General features: G+C 43.4%; 1 protein-coding gene across 1 annotated transcript in view; it reads left to right on the forward strand.

The window, feature by feature from the left end:
- The window catches only part of TPST2 (tyrosylprotein sulfotransferase 2), a 254,414-nt gene that overhangs the window by 169,677 nt on the left and 66,319 nt on the right, over window positions 1-18,418 (forward strand). The window contains exon 4 of the mRNA XM_053702085.1: window positions 8,944-9,142. Within this exon, the coding sequence (XP_053558060.1) occupies window positions 8,944-9,142 (199 nt within the window). The remainder of the gene's footprint in view (window positions 1-8,943; window positions 9,143-18,418) is intronic.

Consider the following 18,418-nt stretch of genomic DNA (forward strand, 5'->3'; position numbering starts at 1 on the left):
GTCCAGCATGGACATCATTCCCTTTGCCAGGTTCCGTTTCAGACCACTGCAACTGTGCATGCTGAGATAGTGGAACGGCTGTCATTCAGATCTGTCTCAACAGATCTCTCTGGACAACTGATCGAGAGAATCGCTCTCTTGGTGGCTCTGTCCAGATAATCTGTCCCGAGGGACATCCTTCTTAAGACCATTCTGGAAGATTGTGACTACGGATGCAAGTCTATCAGGATGGGGAGCTGTTTGGGGTGCCAAGAAGGCACAGGGCCTGTGGTCTCAGGAGGAACGCTCCCTCCCAATCAACATTCTGAATCTTCGAGCAATTTTCAATGCTCTGAAGGCTTTGGCCCCTTCTGGGTTCATCCCGGTTTATCAGATTCCAATCAGACAATATAACCTCGGTGGCTTACATCAACCATCAGGGGGGAACGAGAAGCTCCCTAGCAATGAGGGAGGTATCTTGAATTCTGGAGTGGGCGGAGGCTGTCAGCGATCCACATTCTGGGTGTGGACAACTGGCAATCTTTTCATCTGGGGGAATGGTCTCTCCATCCTGAAGTGTTTGCAGAGATATGCAACAAGTGGGGGACGCCGGAGATAGATCTCATGGCGTCTCGTCTCAATACCAAGCTACCCAGATATAAGTCGAGGTCCAGGGATCCTCAGGCGGAGCTAATAGATGCATTAGCAGTGCCTTGGAGGTTCAGTCTAATTTACCTTTTCCCACTGTTACCACTTCTCCATCAAGCAGGAGCAGGCATCAGTGATACTGATTGCTCCATCGTGGCTGCGAAGGATGTGGTTCGCGGATCTGGTGAGGATGTCATCTTCTCCGTGGAAGTTATCTTGTCACAGGATCTTCTGGAACAAGGTCCTTTTGCTCATCAAAATCTAGATTCTCTGAGGCTGACTGCGTGGAGATTGAACGCTTAGTCCTAGCCAAGAGAGATTTTTCTGAGAGAGTGATTGATACTCTCATTCAAGCTCGTAAGCCGGTTACTCTCTGCATCTATCATAAGGTGTGGAGAACCTACTTATTCTGGTGTGAAGAGTGTGGATTTTCCTGACATAAAGTTAAAGTTGCCATGATCCTATCGTTTCTTCATGATGGACTGGAGAAGGGCCTTTCTGCCAGTTCCCTGAGGGGCCAGATTTCGGCCCTATCTATTTTACTGCACAAGAGGCTCTCAGAGCTTCCAAATGTGCAGTCCTTTTTTTAAGGCTCTGGCTAGGATCAGACCTGTGTTTAGATCTAAGGCTCCTCCTTGGAGTCTAAATCTTATTCTTAAGGTTTTGCAACGGGCTCCGTTCGAGCCTGTGCATGAAATTGGCATTAAATTGTTGTCCTGGAAGGTTCTTTTTCTACTGGCTATTGCTTCTGCGCGCACAGTATCTGAGATTGCCACCTTGAAATTTGAGCCTCCTTATCTGGTGTTCCAGTCTTATAAGGCTGTCCTACGTACTAAGTTAGGTTTTCTTCCTAAGGTCGTGTCCGACCGCAACATCAATCAAGAGATTGTGGTTTTTGTGTCCAAATCCTTCTGCGAAGGAACGTTTGCTTCATAATCTGGACGTGGTTCGTGCCTTGAAGTTCTACCTTCAGGTTACTACGGATTTGAAACAAACTTCGTCTTTGTTGTCTATTTAGGGAAGCGTAAGGGACAGAAGGTCTCTTCGACTTCCTTATCTTTTTGGTTAAAGAGTGTTATCCGTCTCGCTTATAAGACCGTGGGACATAAGCCTCCTCAGAGGATTACAACTCATTCTACTAGAGCAGTAGCTTCCTCTTGGACCTTTTAGAAAGAGGACTTTATGAATCAGATTTGTAAGATGGCTACCTGGTCCTCCTTACACACTTTTTCTAAATTTTACAAGTTTGATGTTTTTGCTTCGGCTGATGCGGCTTTCGGGAGAAAGGTTTTGCAGGCTGTGGTGCCCTCAGATTAGGGTCCACCTCTCTTTTTGTCCATCCCATTATCATTCAGTGTCCTATAGAGCTTGGGTATAAGTTTCTCAACAGTAAGGAATGATGCTGTGGACTCTCCTTATATTAAGAAGGAAAACATTAATTATGCTTACCAGATAATTTAATTTCCTTCTGTATAAGGAGAGTCCACGGCCCCCGTCCGTGTTCTCCGATAAGCGGCCCTCTATATTTTTCTTCTGGCACCATTTATACCGTGATATTTCTCCTACTCCTTGTTCCCTCGGCAGAACGACTGGGGGAAGTGGGAGAGGTATTTAAGCCTTTGGCTGGGGTGTCTGCCTCCTCCTGGTGGCCAGTTTCAGTATTTCCCAACAGTAAGGAATGATGCAGTGGACTCTCCTTATACAGAAGGAAAGGAAATTATCTGGTAAGCATAATTTATGTTTTCCATTTCTACTTATTTCAATCTTCTCCACAGAAAATGTTGGCAGCCGGGTGTCATTATGAAGTAGACGGGTGGTGCCAGGGTAATGTTTTCTAATAATATATCTTTTTCTGCTATCCAAAGCACAAATTAATTGCATAATTTAAAATAAATGTATTTAATGATAATTTGTGCAATAAAAATTTAATATTAGCTAAATTGTTAGCCGGGTGGTTAGTAAAATGAGCTGAAGGACACTGAACCCAATTATTTTTCTTTCGTGATTCAGATAGAGCATGCTATTTCTCCAACATAGGTGTGTCCGGTCCACGGCGTCATCCTTACTTGTGGGATATTCTCTTCCCCAACAGGAAATGGCAAAGAGCCCAGCAAAGCTGGTCACATGATCCCTCCTAGGCTCCGCCTACCCCAGTCATTCTCTTTGCCGTTGTACAGGCAACATCTCCACGGAGATGGCTTAGAGTTTTTTAGTGTTTAACTGTAGTTTTTCATTATTCAATCAAGAGTTTGTTATTTTCAAATAGTGCTGGTACGTACTATTTACTCAGAAACAGAAAAGAGATGAAGAATTCTGTTTGTATGAGGAAAATGATTTTAGCAACCGTAACTAAAATCCATGGCTGTTCCACACAGGACTGTTGAGAGCAATTAACTTCAGTTGGGGGAACAGTGAGCAGTCTCTTGCTGCTTGAGGTATGACACATTCTAACAAGACGATGTAATGCTGGAAGCTGTCATTTTCCCTATGGGATCCGGTAAGCCATGTTTATTACGATTGGAAATAAGGGCTTCACAAGGGCTTATTTAAACTGTAGACTTTTTCTGGGCTAAATCGATTGATTATTAACACATATTTAGCCTTGAGGAATCATTTTATCTGGGTATTTTGATATAATAATATCGGCAGGCACTGTTTTAGACACCTTATTCTTTAGGGGCTTTCCCCAAGCATAGGCAGAGTCTCATTTTCGCGCCGGTGTTGCGCACTTGTTTTTGAGAGGCATGGCATGCAGTCGCATGTGAGAGGAGCTCTGATACTTATAAAAGACTTCTGAAGGCGTCATTTGGTATCGTATTCCCCTTTGGGTTTGGTTGGGTCTCAGCAAAGCAGATACCAGGGACTGTAAAGGGGTTTAAAGCTTAAAACGGCTCCGGTTCCGTTATTTTAAGGGTTAAAGCTTCCAAAATTGGGGTGCAATATTTTCAAGGCTTTAAGACGCTGTGGTGAAAATTTGGTGAATTTTGAACAATTCCTTCATGTTTTTTCGCAATTGCAGTAATAAAGTGTGTTCAGTTTAAAATTTAAAGTGACAGTAACGGTTTTATTTTAAAACGTTTTTTGTACTTTCTGATCAAGTTTATGCCTGTTTAACATGTCTGAACTACCAGATAGACTGTGTTCTGAATGTGGGGAAGCCAGAATTCCTATTCATTTAAATAAATGTGATTTATGTGATAATGACAATGATGCCCAAGATGATTCCTCAAGTGAGGGGAGTAAGCATGGTACTGCATCATTCCCTCCTTCGTCTACACGAGTCTTGCCCACTCAGGAGGCCCCTAGTACATCTAGCGCGCCAATACTCCTTACTATGCAACAATTAACGGCTGTAATGGATAATTCTGTCAAAAACATTTTAGCCAAAATGAACCCTTGTCAGCGTAAGCGTGGCTGCTCTGTTTTAGTTACTGAAGAGCATGACGACGCTGATATTAATATCTCTGAAGGGCCCCTAACCCAATCTGAGGGGGCCAGGGAGGTTTTGTCTGAGGGAGAAATTACTGATTTAGGGAACATTTCTCAGCAGGCTGAATCTGATGTGATTACATTTAAATTTAAATTGGAACATCTCCGCATTTTGCTTAAGGAGGTATTATCCACTCTGGATGATTGTGAAAATTTAGTCATCCCAGAGAAACTATGTAAAATGGACAAGTTCCTAGAGGTGCCGGGGCTCCCAGAAGCTTTTCCTATACCCAAGCGGGTGGCGGACATTGTTAATAAAGAATGGGAAAGGCCCGGTATTCCTTTCGTCCCTCCCCCCATATTTAAAAAATTGTTTCCTATGGTCGACCCCAGAAAGGACTTATGGCAGTCAGTCCCCAAGGTCGAGGGAGCGGTTTCTACTTTAAACAAACGCACCACTATTCCAATAGAGGATAGTTGTGCTTTCAAAGATCCTATGGATAAAAAATTAGAAGGTTTGCTTAAAAAGATGTTTGTTCAGCAGGGTTACCTTCTACAACCCATTTCATGCATTGTCCCTGTCACTACTGCCGCATATTTCTGGTTTGATGAACTGCTTAAGGTGCTCGATAGTGACTCTCCTCCTTATGAGGAGATTATGGACAGAATCAATGCTCTCAAATTGGCTAATTCTTTCACTCTAGACGCCTCTTTGCAATTGGCTAAGTTAGCGGCTAAGAACTCTGGGTTTGCTATTGTGGCGCGCAGAGCGCTTTGGTTGAAATCTTGGTCGGCTGATGCGTCTTCCAAGAACAAGCTACTAAACATTCCTTTCAAGGGGAAAACGTTGTTTGGTCCTGACTTGAAAGAGATTATCTCTGATATCACTGGGGGTAAGGGCCACGCCCTTCCTCAGGATCGGCCTTTCAAGGCAAAAAATAGACCTAATTTTCGTCCCTTTCGTAAAAACGGACCAGCCCAAGGTGCTACGTCCTCTAAGCAAGAGGGTAATACTTCTCAGGCCAAGCCAGCTTGGAGACCAATGCAAGGCTGGAACAAGGGAAAGCAGGCCAAGAAACCTGCCACTGCTACCAAGACAGCATGAAATATTGGCCCCCGATCCGGGACCGGATCTGGTGGGGGGCAGACTCTCTCTCTTCGCTCAGGCTTGGGCAAGAGATGTTCTGGATCCTTGGGCGCTAGAAATAGTCTCCCAGGGTTATCTTCTGGAATTCAAGGGACTTCCCCCAAGGGGGAGGTTCCACAGGTCGCAGTTGTCTTCAGACCACATAAAAAGACAGGCGTTCTTACATTGTGTAGAAGACCTGTTAAAAATGGGAGTGATTCATCCTGTTCCATTAAGAGAACAAGGGATGGGGTTCTACTCCAATCTGTTCATAGTTCCCAAAAAAGAGGGAACGTTCAGACCAATCCTAGATCTCAAGATCTTAAACAAATTTCTCAAGGTCCCATCGTTCAAGATGGAAACCATTCGAACTATCCTTCCTTCCATCCAGGAAGGTCAATTCATGACCACGGTGGATTTAAAGGATGCGTATCTACATATTCCTATCCACAAGGAACATCATCGGTTCCTAAGGTTTGCATTCCTGGACAAACATTACCAGTTCGTGGCGCTTCCTTTCGGATTAGCCACTGCTCCAAGGATTTTCACAAAGGTACTAGGGTCCCTTCTAGCGGTGCTAAGACCAAGGGGCATTGCAGTAGTACCTTACCTGGACGACATTCTGATTCAAGCGTCGTCCCTTCCTCAAGCAAAGGCTCACACGGACATTGTCCTGGCCTTTCTCAGATCTCACGGCTGGAAAGTGAACGTGGAAAAGAGTTCTCTATCCCCGTCAACAAGGGTTCCCTTCTTGGGAACAATTATAGACTCCTTAGAAATGAGGATCTTTCTAACAGAGGCCAGAAAAACAAAGCTTCTGGACTCTTGTCGGATACTTCATTCCGTTCCTCTTCCTTCCATAGCTCAGTGCATGGAAGTGATCGGTTTGATGGTGGCGGCGATGGACATAGTTCCTTTTGCGCGCATTCATCTAAGACCATTACAACTGTGCATGCTCAGTCAGTGGAATGGGGACTATACAGACTTGTCTCCGAAGATACAAGTAAATCAGAGGACCAGAGACTCACTCCGTTGGTGGCTGTCCCTGGACAATCTGTCTCAAGGGATGATGTTCCACAGACCAGAGTGGGTCATTGTCACGACCGACGCCAGTCTGATAGGCTGGGGCGCGGTCTGGGGATCCCTGAAAGCTCAGGGTCTTTGGTCTCGGGAAGAATCTCTTCTACCGATAAATATTCTGGAACTGAGAGCGATATTCAATGCTCTCCAGGCCTGGCCCCAGCTTGCGAGGACCAGGTTCATACGGTTTCAATCAGACAACATGACGACTGTTGCGTACATCAACCATCAGGGGGGAACAAGAAGTTCCCTAGCGATGGAAGAAGTAACCAAAATTATTCTTTGGGCGGAGTCTCACTCCTGCCACCTGTCTGCTATCCACATCCCAGGAGTGGAAAATTGGGAAGCGGATTTTCTGAGTCGGCAGACATTGCATCCGGGGGAGTGGGAACTCCATCCGGAAATCTTTGCCCAAGTCACTCACCTGTGGGGCATTCCAGACATGGATCTGATGGCCTCTCGTCAGAACTTCAAAGTTCCTTGCTACGGGGCCAGATCCAGGGATCCCAAGGCGGCTCTAGTGGATGCACTAGTAGCACCTTGGACCTTCAAACTAGCTTATGTGTTCCCGCCATTTCCTCTCATCCCCAGGCTGATAGCCAGGATCAAGCAGGAGAGGGCGTCGGTGATCTTGATAGCTCCTGCGTGGCCACGCAGGACTTGGTATGCAGATCTGGTGAATATGTCATCGGCTCCACCTTGGAAGCTACCTTTGAGACGAGACCTTCTTGTTCAGGGTCCGTTCGAACATCCGAATCTGGTTTCACTCCAGCTGACTGCTTGGAGATTGAACGCTTGATTTTATCGAAGCGAGGATTCTCAGATTCTGTTATCGATACTCTTGTTCAGGCCAGAAAGCCTGTGACTAGAAAGATTTACCACAAAATTTGGAAAAAATATATCTGTTGGTGTGAATCTAAAGGATTCCCTTGGGACAAGGTTAAGATTCCTAGGATTCTATCCTTCCTTCAAGAAGGATTGGACAAAGGATTATCTGCTAGTTCCCTGAAGGGACAGATTTCTGCCTTGTCGGTATTACTTCACAAAAAGCTGGCAGCTGTGCCAGATGTTCAAGCCTTTGTTCAGGCTCTGGTTAGAATCAAGCCTGTTTACAAACCTTTGACTCCTCCTTGGAGTCTCAATTTAGTTCTTTCAGTTCTTCAGGGGGTTCCGTTTGAACCCTTACATTCCGTTGATATTAAGTTATTATCTTGGAAAGTTTTGTTTTTAGTTGCGATTTCTTCTGCTAGAAGAGTCTCAGAATTATCTGCTCTGCAGTGTTCTCCTCCTTATCTGGTGTTCCATGCAGATAAGGTGGTTTTACGTACTAAACCTGGTTTTCTTCCAAAAGTTGTTTCTAACAAAAACATTAACCAGGAGATTATCGTACCTTCTCTGTGTCCAAAACCAGTTTCTAAGAAGGAACGTTTGTTGCACAATTTGGATGTTGTTCGCGCTCTAAAATTCTATTTAGATGCTACAAAGGATTTTAGACAAACATCTTCCTTGTTTGTTGTTTATTCAGGTAAAAGGAGAGGTCAAAAAGCAACTTCTACCTCTCTCTCTTTTTGGATTAAAAGCATCATCAGATTGGCTTACGAGACTGCCGGACGGCAGCCTCCCGAAAGAATCACAGCTCATTCCACTAGGGCTGTGGCTTCCACATGGGCCTTCAAGAACGAGGCTTCTGTTGATCAGATATGTAGGGCAGCGACTTGGTCTTCACTGCACACTTTTACCAAATTTTACAAGTTTGATACTTTTGCTTCTTCTGAGGCTATTTTTGGGAGAAAGGTTTTGCAAGCCGTGGTGCCTTCCATTTAGGTGACCTGATTTGCTCCCTCCCTTCATCCGTGTCCTAAAGCTTTGGTATTGGTTCCCACAAGTAAGGATGACGCCGTGGACCGGACACACCTATGTTGGAGAAAACAGAATTTATGTTTACCTGATAAATTTCTTTCTCCAACGGTGTGTCCGGTCCACGGCCCGCCCTGGTTTTTTTAATCAGGTCTGATATTTTATTTTCTTTAACTACAGTCACCACGGTACCATATGGTTTCTCCTATGCAAATATTCCTCCTTAACGTCGGTCGAATGACTGGGGTAGGCGGAGCCTAGGAGGGATCATGTGACCAGCTTTGCTGGGCTCTTTGCCATTTCCTGTTGGGGAAGAGAATATCCCACAAGTAAGGATGACGCCGTGGACCGGACACACCGTTGGAGAAAGAAATTTATCAGGTAAACATAAATTCTGTTTTTAAGCAACTTTCTAATTTTCTCCTATTATCAAATTTTCTTCATTCTCTTGCTATCTTTATTTGAAAAAGAAGGCATCTAAGCTTTTTTTTGTTCAGAACTCTGGACAGCACTTTTTTATTGGTAGATGAATTTATCAACCAATCCGCAAGGACAACCCAGGTTGTTCATCAAAAATGGGCCGGCATCTAAACTCGCATTCTTGCATTTCAAATAAAGATACCAAGAGAATGAAGAAAATTTTATAATAGGTGTAAATTAGAAAGTTGCTTAAAATGTCATGCTCTATCTGAATCACAAAATAAAAAAAAATTGGGTTCAGTGTCCTTTTAAGTTCTTGTGGACATCATTGTGCTCACTCATAGATGATGTATATATTCATAGGTGTTGTATGTTTTTAACTTTTTTTAAAATTTTATTTACAGAACTGAGAAATCAACTGACCAAGTAATGAAGCCAGTGAATCTTGAAGCTTTGTCTAAATGGGTTGGCAAAATCCCAGTGGATGTATTGGATGACATGCCACGTATTGCCCCCATGCTTGCCAGGCTTGGGTATGATCCATTTGCAAACCCACCAAAATACGGAAGTCCAGATGCTATAGTGGTTAACAACACACACAGAGTGAGTATCCTGGTGTTGTCATTGTTTGCTTATGATTAACTTTGCCATAAAAAAACATATTTTCCAAAACAAACCTCTAAACTGCTTTAACCATTTTGATATCCAGTTATACATAATGGTCTTATAAAGTAACCTATTCAACACTTTTTAATTCACTCACGTAATTAAATTTATTTTAAACCCTTGGTACCCCTTGTTTAAAAAAAAAAAAAAAAAAAGCAAACATAACTAGTTAGGCTCAGGAGCACCAGTGCCCCCCTACTAAGAGCTAGCTGGAGATTGGAGGCCACATGTAACACCTCTTGTCATTGGCTCACCAGTAGTGCACTGGAGTTGACTTGTCTTTGCAGGGGTTAAACACACAGTTATATTTAAAGGGACAGTCAACTCAAAAATGTTTATTGTTTAAAAAGATATATAATCCCTTTGTTACCCATTCCCCAGTTTTCCATAGCCAACATAGTTATATTAATACACATTTTGCCTCTGTGATTACCTTGTATCTAAGCCTTTTCTGACAGCCCCCTGATCACATGACTTTTTATTTACTATCTATTGACTTGCATTTTATCCAATTAGTGCAGTCTGCCACGACCCATGGGAGTGAGCACAATGTTATCTATATAGCTCACATGAACTAGCACTCCCCAATTGTGAAAAACTATTAAAAAGGCATGTGATAAGAAGCTGTCTTAAAGGGACACTGAACCCAATTTTTTTCTTTTGTGATTCAGGTAGAGCATGCAATTTTAAGCAACTTTCTAATTTACTCCTATTATCAATTTTTCTTCGTTCCTTTGCTATCTTTATTTGAAAAAGAAGGCATCTAAGCTAAGGAGTCAGACAATTTTTGGTTCAGAACCATGGACAGCAGTTGTTTATTGGTGGATGAATTTACCCACCAATCAGCAAGAACAACCCAGGTTTTTCAATAAAAATGGGCCGGCATCTAAACTTACATTCTTGCTTTTCAAGTAAAGATACCAAGAGAATAAAGAAAATTTGGTAATAGGAGTAAATTAGAAACTTGCTTAAAATTGCATGATCTATCTGAATCACAAAAGAAAAATTGGTACAGTGTCCCTTTAAGTGGCTTAGAAACAGGCAAAAATTTAGAGGTTTAAAGGTTTATAAAGTATATTAAAGGTTATAAAGTGTATAAAGTATATTAATATAACAATGTTAGTTGTGCAAAGCTGGGGAATGGGTAGTAAAGGCATTATCTATATTTTTAAACAATAACAATTTTGGTGTTAATTGTCCCTTTAAGCAACAGGGCAGTAATAAAATACTCTAACACAGCACAGCATTTTCTTTTTTTGCACAGTATTTCTTTAGAGGGACATTAAACACAAAATGAAAGTCAACATGAAATGACTTTGTCTGATGAAAGGGTGAGATCCTGGATACGTCACGTCTTACTCTTTTTCTGCACATTAAAGCACTTTGAAAATTTCCAGAGAGTGTATGCCTGTTCTGGGATTATACTTTCACTTCTTTAAATCACCTACAAGGGTGCAGGCAAAAAAGTAGAGTGCGCTTAAAGTCAGATTTTGGGTAATCCTAACTATTACCCGGGTAATGCTAGGATTACTTAAGCGGCTGTGGGTAAAACTCAATATAAGATTATAAATCCCCTCAGACTGATCGAGTCACTGCATCAAACATATATACGATGCACTGTAATTCCCCGTCTTCACTATCTTTTTCTTCTTAAACGGGGAAAGTCCACAGCTGCATTCATTACTTTTGGGAATTCAGAACCTAGCCACCAGGAGGAGGCAAAGAAACCCCAGCCAAAGGCTTAAATACCTCCCCCACTTCTCTCATCCCCCAGAGAAGTGTCGGACGATTAAAGATAGTCTCTTATGGAGGGTAGTACTCTTCGGAATGGAAATGGAGTTTTAAATAGTCCTGTCAGGCTCTCAGTGAGAGCATGGATGAAAGTTGGAGTCCGGAGATGCAGGGAGAGTCTTTCTGCGAAACCATCCCGACTCATATTAACAGCTCCTTAGCAATCCGTGTTGACGAGTTTCGCTGCCTGCTTTGTTCTCTCAAGTCCATGTCAGAAGCAAGGCTACTGTCTGTCACACTTGAAGGGCCGTGTTCCTGTTTCACGGCGTATATTCTGGTAAGATCGTTTCATTTTACTTAAAGGGACACTGAACCCTAATTTTTTCCTTCGTGATTCAGATAGAGCATGCAATTTTAAGCAACTTTCTAATTTACTCCTATTATCGTTTTTTCTTCGTTCTCTTACTATCTTTATTTGAAAAAGAAGGCATCTAAGTTTTTTTATTAGTTCAGGACTCTGGACAGCACTTTTTTTATTGGTGGATGAATTTATCACCAATCGACAAGAACAACCCAGGTTGTTCACAAAAAATGGGCCGGCATCTAAACTTACATTCTTGCATTTCAAATAAAGATAACAAGAGATTGAAGAACATTTGATAATAGGAGTAAATTAGAAAGTTGCTTAAAATGTCATGCTCTATCTGAATAAAAAAATAAAAAAATTGGGTTCAGTGTCCCTTTAAGATGTGTGAAATGTAAAGTAAACAAAGAAGTCAGGGTCTCAGTGGGACTACTTTATCTTATTGAATCGAGGGTTAATATCTCCTGAGGGGGGTTATTGAACAGGGGGACTTTACTCATGTTTGTTATGTGATTCTATCTGCTAATGTGTAGTGATATGTGTGCTCGTGGCTATAGCCCTTGTGGCTTTGGCACATTTTTTTTCGTTGACCTGCATGGTGTACCTTGTGACCAGGCGTGGTAACGTTTCAAGTCACCGTTTTCATATTCCTGACCGCATTGCAAAGGAGAGAGTCTGTTTCGCCAGTTGTCTGGGTCATAGGTGGTGGTGAGTGTCCCAGCCATTGTAGGTGTAAGGTGCCGTTTTATTTCTTTTTTCCTACCCATAATTTCTATCCTAGTTATGGAGGACTCTGATTTTTTGGAGATGAAATGACGAGTCCTAAAAGACACAAAAACGAGAGGCGCCCTTAGTGCAGCAACTTCTAAACGAGCACAGTGAATAAAATTGTAACGTTCATGTACTCACAAAGGTGACTGCACATCCAGTGCAATAGTAGACAAGCCGAAGCTTCAGAGCCATTCGGCTGACTCCCGCATACAGCCCACTGGCCATTGGGAACTCGTCTCCTGGTGATGGCACAGATTCTGGTGCTGTTATCTAGATCAAGGCGCCAACAATAAGTCCCAAACAAGGCGGGTTTCCAAGAGGTGTATATATAATAATCCAAGAGCAAGGTAAAAGTATAAAGATACTTTATTAAAACAAATTTAAAATGTTGCTTAGCAACGCGTGTTTCGGCTCAGTACGCCGTTTCATCAGGCTACATATTATCTGATAATACCTTGCTCCATTTTAAACCTCAACTAACCAATCAAATGCTCAGAATGTCACACACCCACAATATAAAATTATAATTTATCGTTATGTCTAAAAGCTCTAAATCCAAATAAAAAAACTGTTCCATTATGCATTGTAGGAAGTAAATCCCGACCCTCTACTACATAAGAATCATAATGTACAAAAATAACTAAAATAAAAAAAATGTAGTAGAGGGTCGGGATAAATTATAATTTTATATTGTTGAGCCTTAGTATTAATTATCATTCTTAACACTGTATTTATTATTAATTATTATTATCATCATGTATAATCTAAGGATTTGTTTATGAAATTATTAGATGTCATATTTATTATATTTTTTTTAAATTAATATGTATAGTTTATTATGATGACCCTATGTATCATTGCATTACGTAGCACTTGTGGGTGTGTGACATTCTGAGCATTTGATTGGTTAGTTGAGGTTTAAAATGGAGCAAGGTATTATCAGATAATATGTAGCCTCATGAAACGGCGTACTGAGCCGAGAAACGCGTTGCTAAGCAACATTTTAAATTTGTTTTAATAAAGTATCTTTATACTTTTACCATGCTCTTGGATTATTATATATGCACCTCTTGGAAACCCGCCTTGTTTGGTACTTATTGTTGGCATATAGTTCGCGTCTTGATCTGGAGACGAGTTCTGCATACAGCCAACTGGCCATTGGGGAGTCAGCCGAACGGCTCTGAAGCTTCGGCTTGTCTACTATTGCACTGGATGTGCAGTCACCTTTGTGAGTACATGAACGTTACAATTTTATTCACTGTGCTCATTTAGAAGTTGCTGCACCAAGGGCGCCTCTCGTTTTTGTGTCTTTTAGGACTCATCATTTCTTCTTCTTCCTGTGGAGAAAGCTGCCCTTCGGTTTACACGTTGCTTTGTTTCCCAAAGAATTTGTTGAAAGACTATCTGGGATTAGTATACACCTATACACTATATGTTCAAGGGTTTGTTGAATAACAACTAACATCTGTTGGTGTTATAACAATTTTTAACGGACTTTGTTTCACCTTTTATATGTTTATTATAGCTCTGTTTGCTTATATGTAATATTGTTCATTTTTACATTGTTCACTCACCATAGAGTAATTGATTTTGTGGCGCACCTCTCTCTTAGACACACACATTCTGTGTGGTCTGATGTATTTTTTGGAGACGGATGTCTCTTATTCAGATTCTACTTCTTGCGAAGAGTATGAAATGGCCCGGGTAATACATGCCCATCAGTTATGTTCCGCATGCCGCTTTATAGTGCTCTTTTCTCCTGAACCAGGGAACTTAGAGTCTCCTGAGCCATCCGCCCCTGGGGGCCCTATATCCCGTGTGGCGAGTTCCCTAGAACCTTATTTGGCTACGCAAGCAGGTGTCCCTAATGCCGTTACCCCTTCTCCAGGTTGCGGCTTGTTTCCTCCAGAGGTTACAGCACGGTTCTGCATGGCCATTTCTTTGGCATTGGCGCATTTACATCTTCCAGGGAGGGAGACGTTAGTGAGATTCTGTCCATGTTTGGTGAACCAGGGCTCGTCAGACGAGGGATTGTCTGGGTCAGATCAGCCCTCTGGGGAAGCGGTTGCCTCTGATGTTTCAGGGGCCCAACCCTCGGGGTCGTCTGTTCCCCGGCGGCATCTGTTCCCCCGGTGGAGGTAAGTCTTACTTTTTGTTATAGACTGGCGCGCCCTGCTGCGGCATGTTTTGGCAGCCCGGAGGGGTTGAGGGGTCCTCGGTCTTCTGCTCCGGACGGCAAGCTGGGTTAGACGTGGGGGGATGAAGTTAATCTCCTTATTGTCTCCGATTTATGTTTTTCTTTGGATATCTTTTTCTTCATAAATGGAAAGAGTCCACAGCTGCATTCATTACTTTTGGGAAATAAGAACCTGGCCACCAGGAGGAGGCAAAGACACCCCAGCCAAAGGCTTAAATACTCCTCCCACTTCCTTTTCGGTCGGGCGCGCTTTTGCATGGACTGCACGGTTTACCTTGTGACTCCATTTCCGTTTTCCTGACCGCGTGGCAACGGAGAAATCCTCGCTGGTGTCTGGTTCTCTGGAGGCGGCAGTATCCTAGTTATGTACGGATGTCTCTGATTCAGACTCTACTTCTTACGAAGAATATGAATTGGCCCGGGGGATACATGCCCATCAGTTATGTTCCGAATGCCGTTTTATAGTGCTCTGTTCCTTGGGATCGGGGATTCGGGTGCCCACTGAGCCACCCGTCTCTGGGGATTCTATTTCTCACGAGACGAGTTCCCTACCATCAACTCTTACTACGCATGCAGGTAACCAAAATGCTATTTATCCTTTCTAGGGAGTGTGGCCTGTTCCCACCGGAGGTTACGACACGGTTCCGCATGGCTGTATTTCTGGCGCATCTGCACCTCCCGGGAGTGTGCTTGCGATATTGTCCGTGTTTCCTTAACCGGGGCTCGTCAGGCGTGGGATCCCCTGGTTCAGTTCAGCCTTCCGTGGGAGTGACTGCCCCTGAGGGCTCAGGGGGTCAACCTTCAGGGCCCGGTGTTTCCTTTTGTTCCGGCGGAGCTATGTTGCGCCTTTCGTTATAGACTGGCGCGCCTTCGTGTCCTACTAAGGCACGTTTTTGGCATTGCTGGAGGATCCCACTCTTAATGGGTCTGGGAATTCTCAGTCTTACTCTTCGACTGGCTTGCATACATAGACATAAAGGGATGAAGTAATCTTGTTATTTGTGTATCCTTTTCCAGTTCTGAGCTTGTTAGTCTCGGACCCCTGTTGGGCTGGTCCGGGGGGTCTGTCCGTTCTTCCTGGGCGATAACCTATGGGTTGCCTTTTATTTTATTTTCATCCAGTGAGGATGATTTTTATTTGGTCTAAAGCTCATGTTTGGGGGTGATGTTTCCTTCGGGAACTTTCCTCTCTGGAATTGATACTCGCGATTTTGTGGTCGCACTGTTTACAAAAGTCTTTCTGACTGTTCTTATCCCTCCATATGTCCGGTTGGTCCGGTGAGGGCGCCTAGTGATCACAATATGATTTGTGTGGTTGCCTTGTTTTATTTTACAAGCTCCAACTAGCATCATGAGAGGACTTGAGGGTCCGTGTTTTTTTAGGGGCATGGGGGATTGGTTCAGTCCTCATTCGCCCTTTCAATCTAGTGGGCCAGGACTCCGTTGAGATCTGTGGCGCCGTGCCAAGTCGTTAACCAATTTTTCGGGAACTAGAGTGTTCCTTCCCATTGTGAGTTGGAGGCTTAAAGGATTTAGGTCCTTCATACCTCCGTTCTTACGGTTTTGCCTTTCATGGTCTCTTTGGAAGTGTTCTTTTAGGACTTGTTCATTTTAGAGGTTCTCTTCCTTTAGGTCAAGACTTTCTAGACTTCGTCCGGTTCTTCTGGCGGCTTTGGCTGCTTAATTAGGAAGTGAAGGTCATGAGGATCTGTCTTTCTTTGGGAATTAGTCGTCTCCATATCAGGGGCGATAGGAGGTGTTGTCTCTTTTTCCAAGCTTTTTGCTTAGGGGATGTATTTCTGCCTAGGTTCGGGATGCTTTGCATTCTTCTCCCTCGGGTGAGGTCCTCTCCCTCGGGTGTGGTCCTCTGGAATGTTAATCTGAAAGGATTATGGAGACTAGCCTTTCTTCTACTCTCTTTCGGTGACTCTGTTCTCCTTTTCATTCTCTTAGTGCTGCCCTTGGGGACTTTGGACTCTAGAGAAATTGTGTGACTTTGTCGGGGCCTAATACCTTGCTTGGGGGGGTGTTGACCTCCGGTTAAGGGTGTTCTCTTCCCTTTGGGCTGGGAATGACGAGTGAGTCCTGTACCCGTTTGCCGGGTTTCCTGGTTCTCATCCCCTATGAGGTCTGATTGCTTCAGACGGGGTATATTGTGTTCCCTGAGGGTGTCGTTCGTTCTAGGACGATTCTGGGTCACGGGTCCGGAGTTCTTGTCTTGGATCCTTCTTGGATGTCTGGAGACTTATGAGGACTGGTTTGGGAAGACCCAGTTTATTTCAGGGACCATATGTTATGACACAGGGGCTAGCTATTTGGGCTTGCAAGCAGGTAGGCCAGAGTTCACATCCACCTACGGGTACTGGTTATACACTTTTAAGGCCTGACTTGTCCTTTGGGAGATTGATTTCTTATTACAGCCGTTCCACTTTATAGGTGGGCTCGTTGGCTGTCTGGCTCCTGGACCGGCTGTTGCAGCCAGAGGGTGCCCTTTCAGTCAGTTCTGTTTTTGTCTTCTGTTCGTTGACATATTCTCCGTACCTGTGGGTCGGTGAGCAGGTGTCTTTTCATTTCCCTCCCCTTAGGGAGAGCGGGATATACCATAGTGTCCGCCTAATGCTCGGAGGGGGGTCCCTCGACCTTGTGGTACTGTCATATTAGGACGGATTCTGGTATTGTGTTCACACTGTTGTCAGTGTGTGGTCTCCTTTTGACTGTGAATTTACCTTTCTGTAGGGAAGGAATCTGGGTCTGGGTTTTGGAACCCAAGATCGTACTACGTTTTGTTCCGGCTTGGGGGTTTAGCATACCAAGCTTTTTACATATGATCAGTGTTTGCCTACCCTTTTTTTTTACCGTTTAGTCCTCTTTTTAGTTCTGGGTAGTACGGGATTTATTTATGGATTTATTTATTCCAGACGTTTTGGTGCAGGGCCTTTGTCTCGATGAAGTAGCTCATGTAACCTAATGGTGGGTTTTTGGGGCTCTGCAACTTGAGTTGTTGGTTCGAATCCAGCTGTTGGGGCTGGTTTTACATTTTACGGCCTGAGGCCTATGGATCGGTTGAGCTTGACCGTGTTCCTCAGTTTTTGTTATCTCTCCATAGGTGGAAATTGGAGTTTTTTTTTTACTTAGCAGGGTTTTTCCTGCTTCCCTAATTTTGTAAGGGAGTGAGTTATTGCACTTTTTGAGGGTTCCCTCTGTGGATGTCTCCTGGTGCAGTGTCTATCTTGATAGGCTAGTGTTCGTGACTGAAACTACTAGTCTTGTGTGGCAGAGTAGGAGCCGGGAGCTCCATCTGGAGCATAACTGCTTATGCTGCTAATTGTTGGCAGTTCTGGGAACTATCTGTTTATTCCGCTATCGCTCTTTCATGAGTGCAGTCTGCACTCTGTGTGAGTTATGGGTTCTGCTCCGTCTTCGGGGTTGTCTTTTGATCGATTCTTGGTCCTTTGGACTTTCTCCAGATTGGGGTAGGGTTTTTTTCCTATCTTAATTCTGGTAGGTTGTTGGAGTTTATCTCTATTCATTTTCTTTGTCTTGCTGCAACCTGCGGTTGCGCTCGCTTTTGCTGGGGTTCCCTTTTTACCATAGTTGCTGAGATTTTGGATCTCTTGTTGAATATTTCTCTTTCCTTTTCCCTGGGAATATGTGGGAATGGTTCGGGTTTGGAGCCGGCGGGACTTGTCTCTTCTTGGTCTTTGTGCTCAGTGGAATCTAGTGCCTTAGAGTGGTCTCTATCTAGGCCTTGCTGGATTTAACTGTTGGGCAGTTACTTAGTCCTTTGAGTCCTTTTTTATTCTGCTTGGTACTGCAGTTTTTGTTTTGGTTAGGGTTTTTTGTCTACCCCCACTTTTTTTACATTCAGTGTCCTCTATAGCTTGGGTATTGTTTTCCCAAAAGTAAAACCAATTAAGAAGAAAAACATAAATTATACTTACCTGATCATTTTCTTTTCTTCTGACGAAGAGAGTCTTTGGCTGGGGTGACTTTGCCTCCTCCTGGTGGCCAGGTTCTGAATTCCCAAAAGTAATGAATGCAGCTGTGGACTCTCCCCGTCAGAAGAAAAGAACATTTTCAGGTAAGCATAATTTTATGTTTTGTTTTCTTTAACCTCCATCTGGGGGGTTCAAGGGGGGATATATATCCA

The sequence above is a fragment of the Bombina bombina genome, chromosome 2 (assembly GCF_027579735.1).
Source record: "Bombina bombina isolate aBomBom1 chromosome 2, aBomBom1.pri, whole genome shotgun sequence".
Taxonomy (NCBI): domain Eukaryota; kingdom Metazoa; phylum Chordata; class Amphibia; order Anura; family Bombinatoridae; genus Bombina; species Bombina bombina.